The sequence below is a fragment of the Rhagoletis pomonella genome, unplaced genomic scaffold (assembly GCF_013731165.1).
Source record: "Rhagoletis pomonella isolate Grant_MI unplaced genomic scaffold, Rhpom_1.0 Rhpom_scaffold_01148, whole genome shotgun sequence".
Lineage (NCBI taxonomy): Eukaryota > Metazoa > Arthropoda > Insecta > Diptera > Tephritidae > Rhagoletis > Rhagoletis pomonella.
The window spans coordinates 24,926-46,719 of NW_023459701.1; the positions used below are offsets into that span (position 1 = coordinate 24,926).

Consider the following 21,794-nt stretch of genomic DNA (forward strand, 5'->3'; position numbering starts at 1 on the left):
TCGTTTGGCTTTATCCACCTCAGGATGCAGGATGAAGTGCCGGCTAAAATAGCTCGCGCATCGCTCCGGGTCCGACGAAGCGTGTTAACCAAAGCTTACTCACACCAGAGGCGAAGTTGCAGGCCTTCAGATGCTCTTCCCATTTCTTCCGCTTAGGTACTTTCACAAGTTGCCGAATCTCCGAGTTGAGATCCCTAATGCGGGGATTTCCGGGATCGGCCTGACGAAGGTTGTCGCTCTCATCGGCTAGGACAGCCGCTTCTGCAGGAAAATTCGGACGAGGGTCCGAGATGCATCCCGCTGGGATGAAGCGGGCTGCAGCAGCAGTGACAACCCTGCGGAACTTACGTTCACCTACGTGAAGGTCGGTTGGTATTGGTAGTGCAGTGAAGGCGCTTTCAGTAACATCCGCGAAGCCTTTCCAATCAACTTTAGAAAAGTTAAAATAGGTCCGGCGATCCGCGGAAGTAAAGTCGGCTGGTTTATCAATCGAGATGATTATGGGCAGATGGTCTGATGCTAAGGTCAGCATAGGTCGCCATGCTACGCTGTTTATCATACCAGCGCTGACTATTGTTAGGTCTGGCGAGCTGCAGCAGCTGCCCATAATCCTGGTGGGTGCGTCGTCGTTCATTGTGCAGAATTTCGAATCGTCTATCTGCTCAGCCAATTGTGTTCCCCTGCGATCGTTTGACAGGCTTGAATGCCAACTATCGTGGTGCGCATTGAAGTCACCAACTATCATACGGTTTTCACCTCTGAGGAGCGCCCCTATTTCAGGGTGATATCCTGCCGGGCGGCTGGTTTCAGGGGGTATGTATGTGTTAAATATTTCGAGCTCGACATCGCCTGACCGGATAGCAATTCCCTGACATTCTAGGATGGTATCCCTGCGGTCGATGTCTGCTCCGATAAGACGATACTGCACGGTGTGGTGCGTGATGAACGCTAGGCCTCCACCATTATCTCGCTCGCGATTTCGACGGTGCACGTTGTATCCGGTGCAATTCGACAGTGTTTAATTGCAGTGCAGCTTCGGCTCTTGGACCGCAGCTGTTAATATTCCGTGCCGACCCATGAAGACCGTTATCTCCTGTTCTTGCTCTGAAGTCCGTTACAGTTGAATTGTAAAATCTTCGTGTGCCTAGGGAGACTTATTGGAATGTGGGGTGTTAGTGATGTGTGTTGCCGTGCCGCCACATGCTGTGCTTGCTGCTGCTAAGGCTGTTACCCTGTGGTGTTAGTGGTCGGCGTCGCAGCTGGGGGTTGTGACCGAACAGCACAGCATGGGCCCTCATAGTCCCTCGTCCAATCTCGCGTGGTGCGCAGTCTTGAGTTTTTGGCACATGACGTTAGGATGTTTAGTTTGGGTTAAAGTCTCACACTGACGGGGTTAGGCTTTCGATGCTTCCTCCTCTTAAAAAAAACATGCGCAGTAAAAAGTTAACTACGTATCGTCGCTTGGCGCGGAATATCTCGTATCTGCCAAATGCAATACCACGTATGAGGTAGCATAGAAAAAAATTTATTTTAGTTACCCTGTCTAATCCTCCGCTAGGGCAGGCACCTTGCCGTTGGTGCGGGGAATTAGTCGATTCACAATCAGACCTTATCATCGGGTGGTAGTGTAATAGTGTCTCTACCGCCGGGTACTGTGCGAATGCACTCCATTTCCTATGGTTCGGGCTGCTTGTGAGGGATTACCAAGAACTGCCGACCCCCTAATCCAGGGTGTTAAGCGACACCGTGCCCATTGGAAGGTTTGCAGCCAGGGAGTTTACCAGACCGGCTGTACTTATTTATTTATTTATTTTATTTAGTCTATGGTTTTATAATAACATTACAGACTAGAAGAGTACAACATTAATTCAGAACTATTAGAAATAGTTCATAAAGCTAGAAATGGGGATTCAAAAGGTTTAAAAAAGCTGTCTTTGTGATTTGAAAGTCTACCTCGACTACATACATCCGGGCATTACTGGCGTATTGCGTTCTAACGTTACAACCATAAAAAGGAAGGAAATTTCTAAGGGATCGTCTGGGGACATTAAATCTTATCCTCTCTAACAAAAACGGACAGTCAATAATTCAATTACAAATATTATATGTAAACGAAAGACACAAGACGGACCTGCGACTTTCTGGGGACTTGAGATTCAAGAGCATGAGACGTGAAGAATATGACGATACGGGGTCTGAAAAGTTCAAACATCGAAGGGCAAACTTGAGAAAAATTTTTTTAACACGTTCAACCCTGTTTATAATTATACGACCTCGAAATAAAAACCGCGTATTCGAGATGTGGCCGAACAAATGACGAACTTGACGGTATAAAGATCCGAAAATTTTGAGGCATGGCGTCTTACAAAGCCTAGAACAGAGTACGCCTTTGCAGTTATATAGCTAATGTGTTTATTGAAAGAAAATCTATCATCAAATACTGCGCCAAGGGCCTTTATCTCATCTGCATGATTTAGATAATTAGCCGATATATGATAGCTGGTAAGCAGAGAATTGGAAATTTTAGAGTACGTTAGTTGAAAACACTTACTAATGTTCAAGGAAAGGCGTGACTTCAGACACCACAAATGAAGCTTATCAATATCATCTTGAAGCCTAATTGCATCAGATGTGTTTTTAATTGCAGAGAAAACTTCTAAATAGTCCGTATAAAGCAGAAATTTTGCAAAAGAATAACAACTACTAATGTCATTGATGAAAAGTATAAAAAGAAGTGGACCTAAGACACTACCCTGTGGCACTCCAGAAGATGGAACGAAAGGGCTAGAGGTAACCCCGTCAATTGAGACAACACACCGTCTGTTACACAAGTACGACTCCAACCAACGCAGAAAAATAGAATGAAACCTATGCAAGCGAGCTTTTGAATTAGTATACAATGTGACACTCAATTGCTTTTGAGAAGTCTGTATAAATACAGTCAACTTGAAAACCTAACGAACAAGACACGAAACAATATTCACTGAAAACAGCGAGGTTGGAAACAGTAGATCTACCAGCAACAAAGCCATGCTGATATGGGGAAATAATAGATTTGACTGCAAAATTCAATTTAGCATTGACTGTGTGTTCAAAAATTTTCGAAATACTGGAAAGTTTGGAAATACGTCTATAATTACGTACGTCACTTCTGTTATCATTTTAAAAAACGGACATTACCGTCGGAAGCTTCCAATTATCAATAAAACTACCTGAAGATAATGATTTGTTAAAAATTAACTTCAAGGGATAAACTAAAGCTGGACAATTTTTGATTAAAGTTGCAGATAGGCCATCAACATCCACATGTGTGGAGCGAATTAGTTTAATTATACCATTACTTATGTCTTCAGATGAGAGATTTAATGAGCCAAAGTTGAGAGACGAGGAGCAGAAAATTCTGCAGATATATCGTCATTCTGAACAAAATTCGACCGAAAATATTCAGCAAACAAATTTGCCGCATCACTTGGCGTCTCCGCAACTTTATCATCAAGAAAGATTCCTGTGGGTAAGCTGGAGCATCCTTTCTTTTATTTCACGTAGTTCCAGAACAATTTGGGATTAGATTTAATATTCAACTCAGCGTCACCAACATAGTTAGTATAAAGAGTCTTATTTAAAGAATCGAACCTCTTTAAGAAATGCTGATACTTAACGAAGTGAACTTGATTTCTTGAAGTTTTAAATTTTTATAGAATTTATTTTTAAGGTTTTTTAGCTTTTTTAAATCTTTTGAATACCAGGGTAATTTATACGGCTTTTTTTTAACCGGTATATAATCCAGGCAGAGTTCATAGAAAATTGACTTAAATTTAGAAAATAATATGCAGTATTTAGGTTAGTAAACAAATCATCCCAGTTAATGTTCGACAATAATTCATTAAAACTAAAAGAAACGCATAACGAGTAATTAAATGACAATTTGTTGTCGTTAATAGCAGAGAAACAAAAAAGTCTTACTTTATAACTAATGGAATATGATGTTTATCCGTAGGTGTAATTGGGTTAATACAGTCGCAAATTCGGTAATTCAAATTATCACTGACAAAAATAAGATCTAATATTCTGTTAAATTCATTAGCAAAACTATTAATTTGCTTCAAGTTCAGACTCAAAATACTATCTACAAAATGTAATTCATGATTGGAAACCATATTATGAACTATGAGACTAGGGCATGACTCAGTGCTAACCCAATTAATAGTGGATAAATTAAAGTCTTCCAGATCACATAAATGGTTATCACGCAAATTATTTAAAACGAATGATGTGCTTTGTATAACTCATATGAGCTTCCTGGTAGTATATGTGAGCTTACCACATACAGGTATTATTTTGAAGAGTTGCCACTAATTCTGACGCAAAGTTGATCCAGAAATGAATCATCATTAGCTATAGAGATCAGAAGCGCGCGCAGTTCGCGCTTGACAGCAACGATTACACCACCACCTCTTTGGCAACCAGTTTTCACAGCATCCCTGTCTTTACGAAATACGTTGAAGAGGTTAGCATCGAAGAATTCAGCATCAAAAAAGTTTGAGGTTAACCACGTCTCAACAAGTACATAGACGTCGAAATCCATCTTCACAGTAAAAGAATGCACGATATCAGCTTTTGTTCGCATGCCAGAAATGTACCCTTAAGCTAATAGCAAAAGGAGGAGATTTAACTACGTCTGAAGCGGCTGTTGTTAGGTCTTTGGAAGAAACCGAAAAGGTTTGACCGTCACGTTAGTCGGCCAGATTTCCGAACTAAGCAAATTAGAAAACATTGTCTCCGGCTATCCCAACTTGAAGTTTACACGCTTTAGACTTGAAATTTCCACATCTTTTTTAACCAGTTTATAGCATACTAACGTATCTTTGTTGAAACCCGCTTGATTGGAAACATAGTTTATTATATTTTTTTCCGATACAGATGGCGAGAACGACGCTAGATGTACAGCAGAGACTGGCAAACGAAGCTGATTTTGTGACTATAAGTCTGCTCACATTAAAAACGGGGGATGAACGAAGCGCATAGCGTATAGTGCTTGCAAATACAGCCTCCTCAAGTGAACGATACTTATAACAGCTCATACTGATATTGACTTCGGCAAAGGAGTATTCTGAGTAAACGTGCACGAAACCAGCAACCTACGTATTTGATCGACTGCCGAAAGCACGATACTGCATTTGGACGGTTGCCGAAAGCACGAGAGCTCATTGTGACGGTTGGCGAAAGCAAGACGCCGCAGTTCATTTGTTGCAGAAGTCGTTTGACTTGTTGCTGAAAACTATTTCATTTGTTGCGGAAGGAATGCTTGATGGGTTGCCGAAGTCATGATACTGTATTTCAAAAACAATTCAACGACATTTGCTTGTTTGAAATGAAGCATTGATATGTACATACATACATACATACGGACGTATGTACATTCCTCACAACTAGCCTGCCAAGACGTTCTTGGCGCCAGCAGAGAGTAAAGAAATTGAATGGTAGACGCGCTATAAATACATACATACATACGAGAAGATAAATTACCCTTTACTACATTCGTCGTGCTTTCGGCAACAAGTCAAAGGGCTTTCAGCAACAAGTCAAACGACTTCTGCAACAAATGAACTGCGGTGTCTTGCTTCGCCAACCGTCCCAATGAGCTCTCATGCTTTCGGCAACCGTTCAAATGCCGCGTTCGCTAGTTTCGTGAACGAGCATTCGGAATACTGTTTTGCCGAAGTCAATATCAGTATGAGCTGTTATAAGTATCGTTCACTTGTGGTGGCGGTATTTGCAAGACAGCACGCTATGCGCTAGTGTTGTCATCCTCTAATTTCTTTTAGGTATCGATAGTACTAAGTCAACGCGCTGCTCAGTCATACAAAGCAGCAGTATTGATTGAGTATGCAATAGTTGGCGTTCAACGCAAGCCAGTCTCTGATGTACAGCCACATCCAAGTCTTTACTAATGTTTGTATCCACAACCCTTACTTATTTTTTACCCCTTTTTTTTTCTCAACAGAAGACCACTGTGCATTTTTGATCTCTACAGAGCTAACAGCAGACGCCAACAATTATGTAACATTCGCAGACGAGATATCAGCAGTAGTCTTTAACATATCAGCATGTGTGTGCGCAGCGTTCATTGGCAGAGCCGAACCAGCATGAGTACCCTGCAGGAAATGTGTCTAACTTTAAGCTAACTTTAAGTTCATTAGGAAGGAGCTATAAGTCACTTATTATCTGTATATTTTCTTTGAAGAAAGCTAACTATATTTCTATGGCGATGGCCGCGAAATAGTCAAGGGTGGTTACCTCTGCAATAGATGTAGTCAAGGGTGGTTAACTCTGCATTTGATGTAACTAACTTGTAACTAACTACTTTTGGGCATAAAATATCAATAGGAAAAACAAAATATTTTTTTTTTTTTTTTTTTTATTTACTTTATCATTTTATCACATTTCATATATGTTTACATATTCTGCTGTAGGTGGTCCCATATTCGAACTCCGTCAGACATAACTTCAAAATAATAATATGAAATTTCGATCTTCCTTTTATTTGTCCTCAATTCGTATTTGCGAAGTGCAAGATATTTAAATAGAAACGCGTTTAAAGAAAACAATCTCGTGCTTTACTCCTGCATTACTTGCCCACTTGTTTCAAGTTAGCTTTTTGTAGCTTACTACAAGTTATATATTTTATAGAAATCACGCAAAAAAGCTAACTACAAGTAGGTTATTTTTTATGAATTGATAATTTTTTTCTGCAGGGTTTTTCTATGGCGATGGCCGCGAAATAGTCAATGGTGGTTACCTCTGCATTAGATGTAGTCAAGGGTGGTTACCTCTGCATTTGATGTAACTAACTTGTAACTAACTACTTTTGGGCATAAAATATCAATAGGAAAAACAAAATATTTTTTTATTTTTAATTATTTATTTTTTTATTTATTTACTTTATTCATTTTATCACATTTCATATTTATTTACATATTCTGCTGTAGGTGGTCTCATATTCGAACTCCGTCAGACATAACTTCAAAATGATAATATGAAATTTCGATCTTCCTTTTATTTGTCCTCAATTCGTATTTGCGAAGTGCAGGATATTTAAATAGAAACGCGTTTAAAGAAAACAATCTCGTGCTTTACTCCTGCATTACTTGTCCACTTGTTTCAAGTTAGCTTTTTGTAGCTTACTACAAGTTATATATTTTATAGAAATCCCGCAAAAAAGCTAACTACAAGTAGGTTATTTTTTTATTAATTGATAATTTTTTCCTGCTGGGTATACACATTTTTAACACCAGTACCAGCGGCAATAGAGCTTGCAGGCATTTCAGCATATGTGTGTGTGTGTGTAACATTCATTGGCAGCACCGAGCCAGCATAAGTGTACACATTTTTAACAGCAGCACCAGAGTCAACAGTAGAGACAGCTAGAGCATTATTAGCAACTACAGAGGTTTAAGCCTTAAGCTGAAATTAGTCAAGAACGTAAACCTACCGGTACGTAAACCCTAGTCAGCTGACACGATCTGTCTTACCAGAGCGCCATGTAAATGAAAACTCAACACCGCAGAATTTTTCTGTAGTTGTAGCGGAAGCGCAGAAATCTGCGGAATTTAGATTTTTCCGTGTCAGCTGATTTCTTCCTTCTATAGATGTTTGCCACTTCGTCAGTTTTGTAGATGGTAAAAAAGTTATAATGTCCTATTCAAAATACGTTTAAAATATTTGAAATTTACTATTGAATAAGGTTCTTTGTTGAAAACTAAGTAGTTTATATTTAGCTACGATCTATTATAGCACGAAAAATTGTAGTTGAAAAGGTAAGTTTATGAAAAGGCATTGATGAGTGGCAACACTGTAGTAAGCAACACTGAGGGCTCCAGTAATCGGCAAAATTCTGCGTAAACAGACTGCGTTTAAGTATACGTTCTGCGTTCTTGACTAATTTCAGCTTTAGCTTGCATGCACGACATGATCGCAGAATTGTTAGTGGTACTAACATCAATAAGTGAACCATTTTCGTAATTCGCTTCTTGCACTAACAGTAGCACGTAGATCTTTGACTTCCATTGTGAGAGATTTTATAGCACCATCTTTTTCCCGAAGGCTACGCTGCATATGTAGGAGATCCGAATGCATGCTGTCCGCCTTGTTTGCTAATTTAATATTATTTTCAAGCAGAGTGGAAATGAGATTATGCATACGAGCTTCTCAGCGCGTAAAGAGACGATTGCATTGAAAATCGAATCCAATGATACCTGCTGCTTGTTGTTGGACTCACTATTGGTATCACTTACTTAAGGAAAGTTAACCGAATTCGGTTTAGTAGCAGAGATAGATTTGGACTCATTTGACTTTTTGATGTTTTGCCTTTCTTCCAAGGCGACGGGCGGAGGAGAGCGTCTAGAATTTCAACGCATAGCCGCACAATGTTTGCAGAGGAATTTTTAATTTACGCAGAAATTGATTAAATTATTTTTGATTATACAAAGAGTCACTACCTCGATTTATTATGTAATAACACCATTGCTATGTAGCAAATATGTAAATTTTTTAAAGTTCAACCAACTCACTGAGTGCAAATGGTGATTTAAAAGCAATATTCACGGAGCAAAATTAAACACGTCCAGTCAACACGGCAATCTATGTTGATTTTAACGGCGCCTTCCTGACACCGGGCCGCCTAAGGGAGTAACGGTGGCCTTGCAGCGGCATGGGGCGCTGCCGTAGTGGACCGTTATATTTCCCCTTTGAATCCCTTGACCACTGCGCCCGCCTCGTCGGACAGGTGGTCGTACGACTTAGATGAAGACAACTAAAACAAAAACTAAGCAAAACCAAAATAAAATAACAACAAACAAAACTTTGAGCGGCGGGCGAGACTCTAAGTTGAATCCTCCCGTGCGCTCCTCTGTAAAGGAGGCGGAATCAACTCCTGGGCAGGGGGCAGCTGATGCTGCAAGGTGCAGTCAGGGATCGGAGCCGACCTCTCTGTCTGCGCCGGTCTTGGGAGGTACCGGTGGGAACCCACCGCACCTAGACCCGGGGTTAGGGGCGCGGGCGAATTCGCCTGTATCCAGGACAGAGGTAGAGCCGCAGATGAAGTCGTCTGCGGTTCTGGACGTGATGGCACTGGACAGTGTGGCCGGCACCAGCCAAGGACTTGCCGCAAAATCTGTGGAAAATCCCTCCGTTAGGTCTAAACGGCAAGCTGGGCCGGCCAGAAAAGCACGCGATGACCGTCGCATGGCCACCAAGATCCTGGCGCGCAATGGCGAGCAGGGTGCTTCGCAGCTATCTGAGCAGCACGCGCGATCGTTTGAGTGGTCCAGGGGGTTGCTAAGCGATTGCCAAGAAAGCTGTGGTGAGGGTGCTTCCGGGACTGCGAGCGCATGCCGTATGGACGCTGTCAAGCGGCAGAGATCACAGGAGGGGGAAACCCCCCTCCCCAAGATAGGCGGGCTCTATCACTCTGGGATGGGATCATCGCCAGGGAGGACTGGAAGAAGGTGTCGTCGTCGCTCTACAGGGCGGCAGTAGCTTTGGTCGGGGAGGTTTGGAAGGAAGCCAGACTCGAGGCTGCGGACTTTCCCTTGCGTCCGCGGGTTCGGGTCTGGCTTCCCTAGGGATGTTCCTCGCTGAGGGAGGCAGAAGATATCTTCCGCTACTGCAACCCGGACCTTCCAGCGCACAACTGGAAGGTAATCCGGTTTGAGGGCTCCGACGATGACTTTCGGCAGGCGCTGATGTTGCTGAATTCGGAGTCTTTTAAGCCTCTCGCCGAAAAACAAGGTGTCATCTACTATGGGTTCGAGAAGGTAGTCATGAAGGTCTACCAGACCGACTCCAGAGGAGATGACGAGCCTTGCGGGCGAAAACACTAATACGGAGGATGCCCCTGTAGGTATGGAGGTCGAATCCATCATGTCGGACAGTGACAGCACTACTGGCCCTCCATCAACTGCGGGATCGGTCATCAGTGTTGGCCCGCTGTTCAACAGGGCGGATGAAGAAATGCTCCTTGCGTCCGATCGGGATGGCGCCTGCGGAGGGGTGCTGCAGAGGATTTTGGAGGATTAATATTTTTCAGATTAATCTTCAGGACTCTAAGGCAGCGTCAGCCAACCTTCTAATCCACCTTGAGCAAGGTGGAGTCGATGTAGTCCTGATCCAGGAGCCGTGGCTGAGCAGCTGCAATAAGGTTTCTGGTATCGGGACGAGGGACTACAAACTGGTGGTGCAGCAGGTTGCAGGTAGACCTCGATCCTGCATGCTAATCAGGAAGGCACTTAATGCTTTTATTTTTTATATGCTTTTCAGCGATGGAGACATTGTGACGGTAAGCCTGGAGGGTGTAACCGGAGAACTCTGGTTTATCTCCGCTTATATGGCGCACGAGGACGGGGTGGAGCCACCTCCGCCTTTACTAAGGAATGCGGTGGCAGAAGCTAGACGCGTTGTTATTGGGTCTGACGCGAATTCCCACCATACGATTTGGGGCAGCTCAGACATCAACACCAGAGGTGAGTCACTCTTTAACTTTATTCTAAATGAAAATTTACGTATATGTAATAGGGGAAGCGACCCCACTTTTGTAACGGCTAGTAGATAAGAGGTTTTAGATACCACGCTGGCCTCTTCTGATATAATGTCCCGTATCTCTGTGTGGAGAGTCCTTAATGACCACTCCTTCTCTGATCATCGGTACATACAATTCGCTTTGGACGAAGCGCGTCCTAAGCACAAACCTTACAGGAATCTGAGGAGAACCAACTGGGTCTTATACTGCAGAAGTCTGCAGGAAATGCTTCCGGTTGCGCCCATGAGGGGCGGGACCTGGACTGAAAGTGAAATTGACGAATTAATTGGCGTGTTCACTACTTCGTGTAAAAGGGCCATTGATATGTCTTGTCCCCTGAGTTACAACAAAGGTAAGAGCAAACCGCTCTGGTGGTCGGAGGAGCTCTCCGATCTTAGGGCCTCGAGCAGAGAGGCCTTTTCAATAGGGCCAGGAAGAGTAGATCAGCCTCCGACTGGGCACTGTATAAGATTCGGTTTGGGATATATAAGTCCGAGATTAGGAAAGCGAAGCGAACGTCGTGGAGACTGTTCTGTGAAGGCGTGGAGGGCAGTCATGAGTGTTCAAGGTTTAGGCGAGTTCTCTCTGAGTATCCCGCTCCCTTGGGATACATCAGGGATGAGGGCGGTGGCTGGGCAATAAGCAGGGAGGAGTCTCTTCAGATACTCCTTGATGCTCACTTCCCCTGCAACCCGGATATGGGAAGGATCCGGTTAGAGGCGTCGAGCCCCGAGACGAATGTCTCGGAAATTCTAAACGTGGATCGTCTTCTTTGGGCCATTGCCTCTTTAAGGCCCCGGGCCCAGACGGAATAATACCGGTCCAACTGCAGAAGTTTGCAGAAGTGTCGTGCCGCTGGTTGATGCCCATTTTCGGGGGCTGTTTGGCTAAGCAGTCATGTTCCGGGGCCTTGGAGGGTGGTCAGAGTGGTGTTCATTCTCAAAGCGGGTAAAGCCTCTCATGTATCACCCAGGGATTTCAGGCGGATAAGTCTCTCCTCGTTTCTTTTGAAGACGCTGGAGAGGCGCCTTTCCTTGGATCAGCATGCTTACTGCAAGGGCAGGTCTGTTGAAACGGTCTTACAGACGGTCGTTGAAAATATTGAGCAATCCCTCTCTCACAGAAGGAATTTGCGGTCGGTGCCTTCCTTGATATCGAGGGGGCTTTTAACAATGTCTTGCCTTAGGTTGTAGTTAACTCCCTAAATAAGCTAGGGGTCAGAGCCGACCTTGCCAGGTTTATTTACCGCCTGCTTTGCAATAGAACTGTCTCGGCAGCGTGGGGCAGCGCTTTAATCCGGAGATGTGTGAGTAGAGGTACCCGGCAAGGGGGAGTTCTCTCGCCGTTGCTTTGGGTCGTTGTAATCAATGACCTTCTGGTGGCTCTAGAACGAAGTGGCTGTCGGGTGGTTGCCTATGCCGATGATGTAGTATTGATAACAAGAGGAAAGTTTCCGGAAACACTGTTTGAGCTAAAGCAGGGTTACTTGAGCTTGGTTGAGAACTGGGCTTCTAGCTGAGGGCTGGGTGTAAATCCCAGTAAAACGGAGCTTGTTATCTTTACTAGGAGGTATAAGATACCGAATTGCCGTCTTCCCTCAATGGGTGGTCTTCCTCTAAGGCTCTCTGACAGGGTGAAGTACTTGGGCCTGATCCTTCCAATAGCTGCATTTATTTCTTTCGTTATAAAGTTTTTTATGGACTAATCCTAAAATAAAACTAGTAGACATACAAAGAGAAAGCATGTACCATAGTTTATATTCTTTTGAATTATTTGAAATGGGGCCTATGGGATATTTATTTTTAGCAAAAATTTCAAATAAATAACAGTCATTTTTTTGCTTGTCTGGTCTCATCGGGCAATATTCTTTTATAGGGATATATTTTAGATCCTTGGCTATAAAACTCTGTTATAAAACTGTCTGCCTACGTCTGCTTTCTCCGCTATTTAAAATCGAAGTTTCAGATACTTCAAAAGATATTCCAAGCAGAAATGTTCAACGGCTGATTATAAGGAGAGTTGGTGCTGGCATAATTAAAAATCTGCTAGTCTGATCGAATACCATTTGTCAAAGTTCTGGTGAAAAAACTCGATGCACCGCTAGTTTCTTCCTACCGTTTTCTTCATTAGTAAAAATAACTTAATAATGCTTTCGTCGGAGCTAAGTACCAAGATTCGCTGAATTATATGTCCTAAAATTTTAGTGATCTCGGAATATCTTTAGAAGGGCTATGAAACTGGACAATAACACTCTCTACTCCGCTTCGACGAGAACGTATGGAACGTGTGCTAAACACTTTACCGCATTCTGTTTTTTAATTTTTAAGTTATTTATTTAATTTAAATTGAGAAGCATCTAAACTAAGCATGATAAACTAAGAGTCGATGGTCAGATTTCACCGTGAAGTGAGTGCCGTAAACATATGGTCGAAACTGCTTGATTGCAAAATATATAGCTAAAAGTTCAAGTTCAATAATAGGTTTATTTTGCTCTGCTTTATTGAAAGATTTAGATGCGAAACATATTGGTAAGTCATTTCCGTCATGGTTTTGGCTTAATATAGCACCACACCCAACTTTCTAGGCATCGACAGTAATAAAAACTCTTTAGTGAAGTCGGGGTATTGTAGCAATTTTGGCGAAATTAACCGCCCTATTCTCACAACACTGACAAAATTCATTATATGACTATTGTCACAATTACTGCGCCTAAAACACAATATAAACATTGGTTCGCCGTTGTCACTTACTCAGTAGGTCATAACAATAAAACTAACAATTGTCATACGACAGCTTAAAATAAATTTGCGGCATAGTATTAGGCGCGGTAGTAAAGGCAATAGTCAGCCGCTGAGTTTTGTCAGTGGTGTGGGAATAGGGCGGTAATGCTGCTTTTAAAGATTCAAAAGCTTCGTCGCACGCACTGTCCCAATTAAATTCGACTTTTTTTTTTGCCTTTGGCTGAACATTTATGGCCTAGGAATGTAACTTCCGGCCGAAGAAAATTGCATTTATTCGGGTTAAGTTTTAGGTTGAAGTTTCGACAAGTGTCGGAAACTTTTGCTAAATTTCTAATGTGATGTGCTTCGCTACAGCCTATGACAATAATGTCATCTACGTATAAAAATGCTACGTTGGGTGGAATACCAGAAAAAGCTATATTCATCATTCGCGAGAATGAGTTGGGTGCTATACTTAAACCGAATGGCAATACTTTCCATCGATATGCCCCACGGTCTGTGCTAAAAGAAGTTATATCAGGTGAATCCTCATGTAAGGGGATTTGGTGAAATCCAGAAAAAAGATCTAAAGTATAAAAATATTTAGCTCTGCCAAGATTGTCTAAGATATCATCAACTCGTGCGAGAGGGAATTTATCCGCAATAAGTTTTTTTTTGACTGCGCGGAAATCAACGCACATACTTTGGAACCAAAATTAGAGGACTATTGTAATTGGAAAAACTTGACGAGTTATCTCTTCGCGTTGGAAATATGGCAGACGATAGTTTTTTACATATACCAGGTCAGTGTCAGTCAACCTAAGTTTCTGTTCATAAAAATTGTTTAATGTAATTTTGTCATTGTCAAGAGCGAAAATGTGGGCATATTTTATGCAAAGGTCAAATAAATTGCTGTTAGCTTCTGTATGGATTTGGTTTTTCAAAATATTTGTTAATTCGTTCGTTCGTGAGTCTTCTGTCTTGGTCTTATTAATTGAGTAATCGTGATAGTCAGAAAGTTTTTCAGTCCGAATATTTACATTCTTTACATGTTTCACGTCATCTGTGGTATTTACGATTTTGATAATTGGGTTACTGCTATTAACTATGCATCTTGCTACGAATATATCATGTTAAACTTCTTGCGATTCTACAAAAAGCGGATCTGGCGAATGGCCTCGATCAAAAATTCGATAAACTTCGCATCTGGGTGGTATGATACAAGTATCGCTTTCGGTTCCGTGTAGGTTTGGTATCGCGACTTTTCCATTGCCTACCCACAAGGAAATACATTTGCTTGCATAGCTAATAACGCATTTGTTACTTTTTAGAAAATCTTTACCCAATATACCGTCAGATGATATGTTAAAGTCATCGGCGCATATTCATAGTAATATTTAGTACTCAACTAAGTCAAAACTATTCTAAGTCGCAACTAAAGCTATTCATAGTCGCCTTAGTTTCGACTTTTCTGGCTAAGTACCAACTTAAAATTTAGTTTCGGCTGCAGCTGCAACTAAGTCGTAACTAGGAAGAAGTATTTTATCTAATTAAGGGAAAACAGACGAAATATGTAAAAATTAAGTTCGCAGAGGGTGATTTTGATAATATTGAATAATCTCCAATTAAAATTTACAAAGATCGATCCATTTTAATCGGAAGATGAAATTCAATGCGTATTACAATTCGAATAAAGCTACATCACAATTTTATAATTGGAATAATTTAGATAAAGTCTCAAATAATAAGTCAGTTTCACGCTAGTTCTTTTAAAGTAAATTTGTGCATAACATTTAGATATCCACTATTTGTATGTTTCACAGCATGCTTTCGATAAACATCGACTTCACATCACTGCGGTTGTTCTGGCTATTTCACACAATTAACAAGAAAATGATACCTTATTCTTTTGCATAATCATGCAATGAAAATAAAAACACTCGTTTTGCAGACGATACTACTTAGTAGAAGTCTGAAATTCGACAATTAATAGAAGTAAATTTTAAGTTGGTACTTAAATTTAAGTTGCAACTTTGTTAGTTTCGATTTAGTTGCTGGACTTTGAATACGCGCCATCGTTTCCTACATGTAAAGTAGGAATTTTTCGATATCGTATCGATTATTCTGAGTATCGATATTTAATGGTGCATAATCAAAATTTGGAATCGATATCCCCAAGTCGATATATCGAACACATCGATACTTTACCCCCAATATCGATATTTAAGTTGGAATTTATTTTTCATCTACAAAAAAGTGTATGGGAAAATTCTAAAGTATATTTAACCAGCAGCTTGTGTGATTTATGTAGCTCTTAAGTTTGACAAACCACTTGCATGGTGTATACGGCTCTTAACTCGTTGCCACCGTAAAGCTGAAATTAGTCGAGAACGCAGAACCATGATAAAAATATAGTAAGGTATAACAGCTGAGAGTCACTTTTAAAATTCTTGACGTTTCCAAACAATTTAATTTTTAAATTTTCTCACAAACTCACACACACATTTTCATTTTTAATCTCAAGCAACAACAATTTCGAACAATTTCAATTTTTATTTTCACTTTTATATGATTTTAAAATGTTGGCAAACTTCAAAAAAAAAATCATGGCCGACAAATTGAGAGAACGGTTCTACCTTGCTATGTTTTTATCATGCGCAGAACGTATATTTAAACGTAGTCTGTATACGCAGAATTTTGTCGATTACTGGAGCCCTCAGTTTTGCTTACTACAGAGTTGCCACTCATCAATGCCTTTTCATAAACTTACCCTTTGAACTACAATTTTTCGGGCTATAAGAGATTGTAGCTAAATATAAACTACTTAGTTTTCAACAAAAACCTTATTCAATAGTAAATTTCAAATATTTTGAATAGGAACTTATAACTTTATAACTAACTAGCTGACGAAGTGGCAACCATCTAAAGAAGGAGAAATCAGCTGACGCGGAAAAATCTAAATTCCGCAGATTTCTGCGCTAAGGGCTACAACTACAGAAAAATTCTGCGGTGTTGAGTTTTCATTTACATGGCGCTTTGGTAATACGGATCGTGTCAGCTGACTGGGGTTTACGTACCGGTAGGTTTACGTTCTTGACTAATTCCAGCTTTAGACTTATTCAGGCCAATTCTTAATATTCCCAGGGAGTTTGTTCTCCGGGAATTTGTTTCTCCAGAGAAAGAAATCCCCCAATAATTAACTCCCAGGAGTAGAATTTTCCCCGAAGGCTTTGGAGGAGGGGATTCGAACTTCGAAAAAGGTGTTTAACACTTTTTTGAGAGCTCAACTCCGCCATTTAATATAAAAAATCCTCAAGGAATTTTTATTCGTGATAGTAGGAAAGGGAAAAGAGAGAAAACTCCCGGGGAGTTTCTGTTCAGAATCGGCCTGATTGTCTTGTTTTACCCTGGCATTCAGTAAGCGGTCTCTAGTCACTAATAGTGACTTTTGGTGGTTAACTTGGATTTTGAGACTATTTGGTATTCAGTACGCTGTCGCACGTCTCTAGTCTCAAAAATAAGTCACTAATTTGTTAGCTGGCTAAGAGCCGGTCACAAAAATAGAAGTATGGAGGAAAAGCTTATTTCTTTCCATTTTATTTAAAAAAAAACGCGAAAATGAAGCGACGAAATTTGCTCAACAATAATTTCATTAGGAAATAAACCAAAATGCTTTAATATCATACAAATGTATTAAAAGAATATATATATTTTTTTGTTTTTAAAACATTAAAATCTAAATATTGCTAAAAAAAAAACTAATACAAAAATAAAAAAATACTAAATAAAAAATCCTCTATGGCCGAGGACTTGAACCCGGACCCTCCGGCTGCCAGCCTAATGCTTTGACCACTAGGCCATTGCGACTCTTTGAACGGCGGGGGCAAAGGGCATACATAAACACTATCAGTTGATTGTCTATGTTTGCTTTCACCACACATTTTTGGTAACTTTTTGTGGCTCCCTCCTTTTGAATACCCAAATCGTCTCAAGTCACAAAAATTGTCACTAATTGATAATCTCAAATTTAGTGACTTGAGATGAGACTGAATTACTGAATCCCAGGGTTATTCCCTCTTTGACAATACAGTCGACCGGCATGCCGTTTTAATCCTCAGTAAATATACAAGATGGAAATAACACAATTACGTGAGTTGATAGGCAGGTCTAATATTCTATTCAGTTGGGAGAGAGATTTTCAACATCGATTTTTCCGATATCGATAGGGTTGCCAGACTTTTTATGCGCGAAATCAGTACGTTAAACGGCGTTTGCACGCCAACCGAATCACGTGGTTCGCTCTCTCAATTATGAACGGCGAATCAACCTGTTTACACGCCGCATTCGTGATTCACTTTGCACCTCTGCTTCTTGTTCTTTGCTTTTGCTTAATGTTTAATGTGCTGTTTATTGTGCATTTCAAAGGTGGAGAAAAAAATTGCAGTGGTTAATTAGCTAAATCAATTGTTTTAACGAATCTAGCTATTTTTCAATGTTTGTGCTGGTGGGGATTTGTGTGGTCTATGTGTTTTGACAGCCGTTATCGATAAAAGTTAGAGAAGACAACGATCTGTTCTTGATTCGCATGTTGATTGGATCTGAATCACCTACGAATTAAGTGATTCGCTCTCAAAATTTTGTATGGCGAATTACGTGATTCGGTTCGTAATTCGGGCGCCAACCACGAATGAGAGAGCGAATTACGATTGGGAGAGCGAATCCTTGCTGTGGAAACATCGTTTTAGACTTTTTCATGCTAAAAAACGTCAGCCTTATTTTTTAAATGATTAAACCTCCAACATATCGAGGGCTTGTATTCAATACCCTCTATCTGCATTTTTCACAAAAATTAGAAAAAATCACCAAAGACACAGTACTTTATATTTACGACATTTTTGAATAGCAATAATAAGATCATTTGCATCGTCAGTGTTTAAATAGTCAAAGAATTCTATATTTTTCATTTTAAAATTATTTTTAATATGAAGTTCACTTTAAAATTTTTAATTAGAAGCCGGTTTATTTCTTTGCGCCAGGAAGAAAACTTTATACTTAAGATCCTCTCAGTTGCTTCATTTGAGTGTGGTATTGAAAAAAAAAGAACTAAATTACATATTTTTTCAAACTGTGGAAAAGTACCACTATTTAAGGACTTCATCTATAATTCCTCATGGCTTAAATTCATTTTTTCAACTACGCAAAAACTTTGAAAGGCTAAGAATTCGCTAAAAAGAGTATCTAACTCTATATCTTGTATGCAAAACTATTTTACAATGTGAGTAAATTGTGAAAAAAGAATTGTAAGTTATAGGCAAAAGCCATTCGAATATTCAAATTTGTTGTTATTAAACTGAAAGTTATTTTCGAGATAACTAGCAGCACGCGACAAAAAAAACGTCAGCCTTATTTTTTAAATGATTAAACCTCCAACATATCGAGGGCATATATTCAATACCCTCTATCTGCATTTTTCACAAAAATGAGAAAAAATCACCAAAGACAAAAAATCCACCAAAGACTTAACCGTCCTCGGTGATGTTAATGCTGACCTCGTATCACGCTTGACAGAAGAATTTACTTTTAAATTGCAAAGTCATAATTAACACCAGTGATGACAAATAAGACCCAGATCACAAAGTTGTTTTTGTGAAAATTGGCAGATAGAGACCATTGAATATAAACCCTCGATATTAGGTTTGTTCCACAAGCTACTTGTAGAAAAACTCGAGCAAAGTTCAAACTGTGAGCGTATATCAAAGAAACTCTAAAACTTACTTGTGGAACGCGTATGTGTAACTCGAAGTTACTTGGAGTAGATTGTGGAACACACCTATTATCGCTTCTGGTACGTAACGACGCGGCGATATGCCCATAAAACGATAGATATTTTTTTTATATTAATTTCTTGGGCATATCAAACATTATCTGAAACATGTCAACTATAATTAAATTATCTTCTTCCTTTTTACAGTACAGTTTAAGGAAGTTACAACGTTATGCAAAAACCTTAAGAAAATCCTAAAGTTTTTTGTTTGAATTGAAAATTCAGTACAAATCAGTACAAAATTTTGAAAAATCAGGACAGCGTACTGATTGAAGAAATTAATAAAATCAGTACAAGAGTTGAAAAATCAGTACTGTTCTGATAAAATCAGTACGTCTGGCAACCGTAGATGTCGATATTGTTGAGCCCGATATATCGCCATATCGATTTTACATGCAATGAGTTAAATTGATTCATGATATCGATACTTTCTTAAATATCGAAAATACCTAATGTAAAGTATGTTTAATGCAAAAATCAGTATAAGTCAAGTTTACGGTAATCGTACCTAAAGTGGAAACAGTATTGGAAGTGACACCGGTAATGTTAATTATATCGTTCCTATTTATAGAAAAATGTTTATCAATGCTGGAATTTTTTATTGGAGAAATGCCGGCTTGCGGTTCGACTAAAAACGTAAACAATTTGTTTGACCCATTAATTTTCAATTCGATAAAGTCGGAGTAATTCAAATTTAAGCAATAAATGCTCTTTGTCGAGAAAGATTTATTTAATTGTCCAATTCCTCCGCCCTCAGTGTTCGATCCTGAAAGGCATGGGCGTTTAAAGCGCGCACATTAGCATGATTGCGCGAATTTGGACGCCTATTACTATTAATGTTGCTGTTATTGTTCCGATTGCTGTTATTCGATGACCGATCGACATTATTATTGAAATTATTGCTGTTATGCCTTCCACCGTTGTTGTAGCTACTATTATTACCGTTATTATTGTACCTATTGAAATTAGAGTTATTTTGTCTGGCATTATTATTATTGTACCTATTAAAATTATGACCTCTGAAGCTACCTCTAAAAATATTTGGCCTATTTACTCGGGATCAAAACGCTAACACTTGACGCTCTACCACTTGATTATTTTGTTCGACTATCATTTTTCCCACTACGTCTTTTGAATCACTGAAGGTAGTTGACGATAAAATTGATTTGAACATATCCGACCGAGTATTAAGTCTACAAACGTTAACTGTTTGCTCGACTTCCATTTCATGGGCCTTAGATTGTGTCATACCTTCAATGATCAAAGAACGCTTTAATGCATCCGAAAGCTCCCCTACACGCCTAGCAAATTCCGTATAATTGTTGTTTATGACATGAAAATATGCAATTTTCCCAGCCACAACTTTCGAGTTGTCTGGCTTTATTCTGTTTCCCAACGCATCTTTGATTTGTCGAACTGAATTGACTTCGGTTGGAATTGCTTCACGTGCCTTGCCTTCGAGCTTTGATTTCAAAAATTATATAAAAGTTGTATTTAAATTTTCGTCTGCAAGGTCTTCAATTAAACTAATTTTATCAATAAACGATTCAAGTGCTAACGGATCGTCGTTGTAATTTTCCCTAATGATTGAGGCACAAAGACTTATAAAGGATTTCTTCTGTTCAGGGGTAGCCATGTCTAAGAATTCTTTAATGGTCGCCATGTCGAAGTGGAATATCCCACCTCGTTATATGGGGGCATACCTGTAACTTCGCGTGGAGCTCTGGTGTTCCGCCGGCGCTGCTGCCGGCCAACGCTCAGTACGCGGGGGAATGCCGCCAATTTATTCAACTTTTGTCTTAAACCTAGCTGCTTTCTTACATACGACAGGGTCGCATTTTAATATCGTCAATTCTTTATTGTAATAGCTTTAAGGCGAGTTCATATAAGTTGATTTGTAGTAATGTGTGGGGTTGCAAATTGTATGTTTTTACCGCATTACATTGCAAAGTCTTTCTGGCCACGGGTGGACCAGAGGCGGTCTGGGGAGCTCTTGAGAGTAAGCAAGGTGCATCTCTCACTATTTGTGGGAGTGCTTACTGGTCACTGTGTGATTGGTAACCATGCCGTAAGGCTGAATGTCGTGGATGAACCTTACTGCGCCAGCTGCATGGAGGAAGATGAGATGTAATCTTCTCAACATCTTCTGCTCTGGTGCCCTGCCTTTGCGAGCCCAAGGATTAAGGACCTTGGGTCGCACTTTTTCACACTCCCGATGAGCTCTCGGGAGTTGACATCAGTCGACTAAAGAGGTTCGTTGTGAGGACGGAGCGTTTCTCCGGCAAAAACCCATAGTTGTCATCTTTCTCCCATCCACTCTCTTTTTCCGGCCTCCCTGCGTCCTTTTCCCTCCCCCCTCTTAGGGCATCACAACGGACAGCTTAGTCGAGTCCAAGTGTGCCTCTATATGTGGAGGCAGCCCGTTTACCTAACTTAACCTAACCTACCCTGTCTAATGCTTCCCTACTTCAAAAATTTACAGGCTAACCTAATATTCGCGGCTTGCGTTTTGGTACGCATGCCGTCGAATTTGTTTTTTTGCGTCACCCGAAATTGACTTGCATGCGTTTGCATTTGATTTCATTGAGCGAAACGTCAAATCAAAATGTCACGCAGAACAAAAATTGGAAATTGAGTTAGCTTCATACGCACGCCGTTCAATTTCGGTTGATCT

General features: G+C 40.3%; 1 protein-coding gene across 1 annotated transcript; it reads right to left on the minus strand.

Annotated features, from left to right (window-relative positions):
• Positions 1 to 19,850: 19,850 nt before the first annotated feature.
• Positions 19,851 to 20,582, minus strand: LOC118751994 (myb-like protein G; the record flags this gene model as incomplete). The annotated part of the gene is made up of 2 exons (XM_036486822.1): positions 19,851 to 20,076; positions 20,194 to 20,582. Coding segments are annotated over 2 exons (615 nt in total), but the record flags the coding sequence as incomplete, so codon positions are not given.
• Positions 20,583 to 21,794: the final 1,212 nt, after the last annotated feature.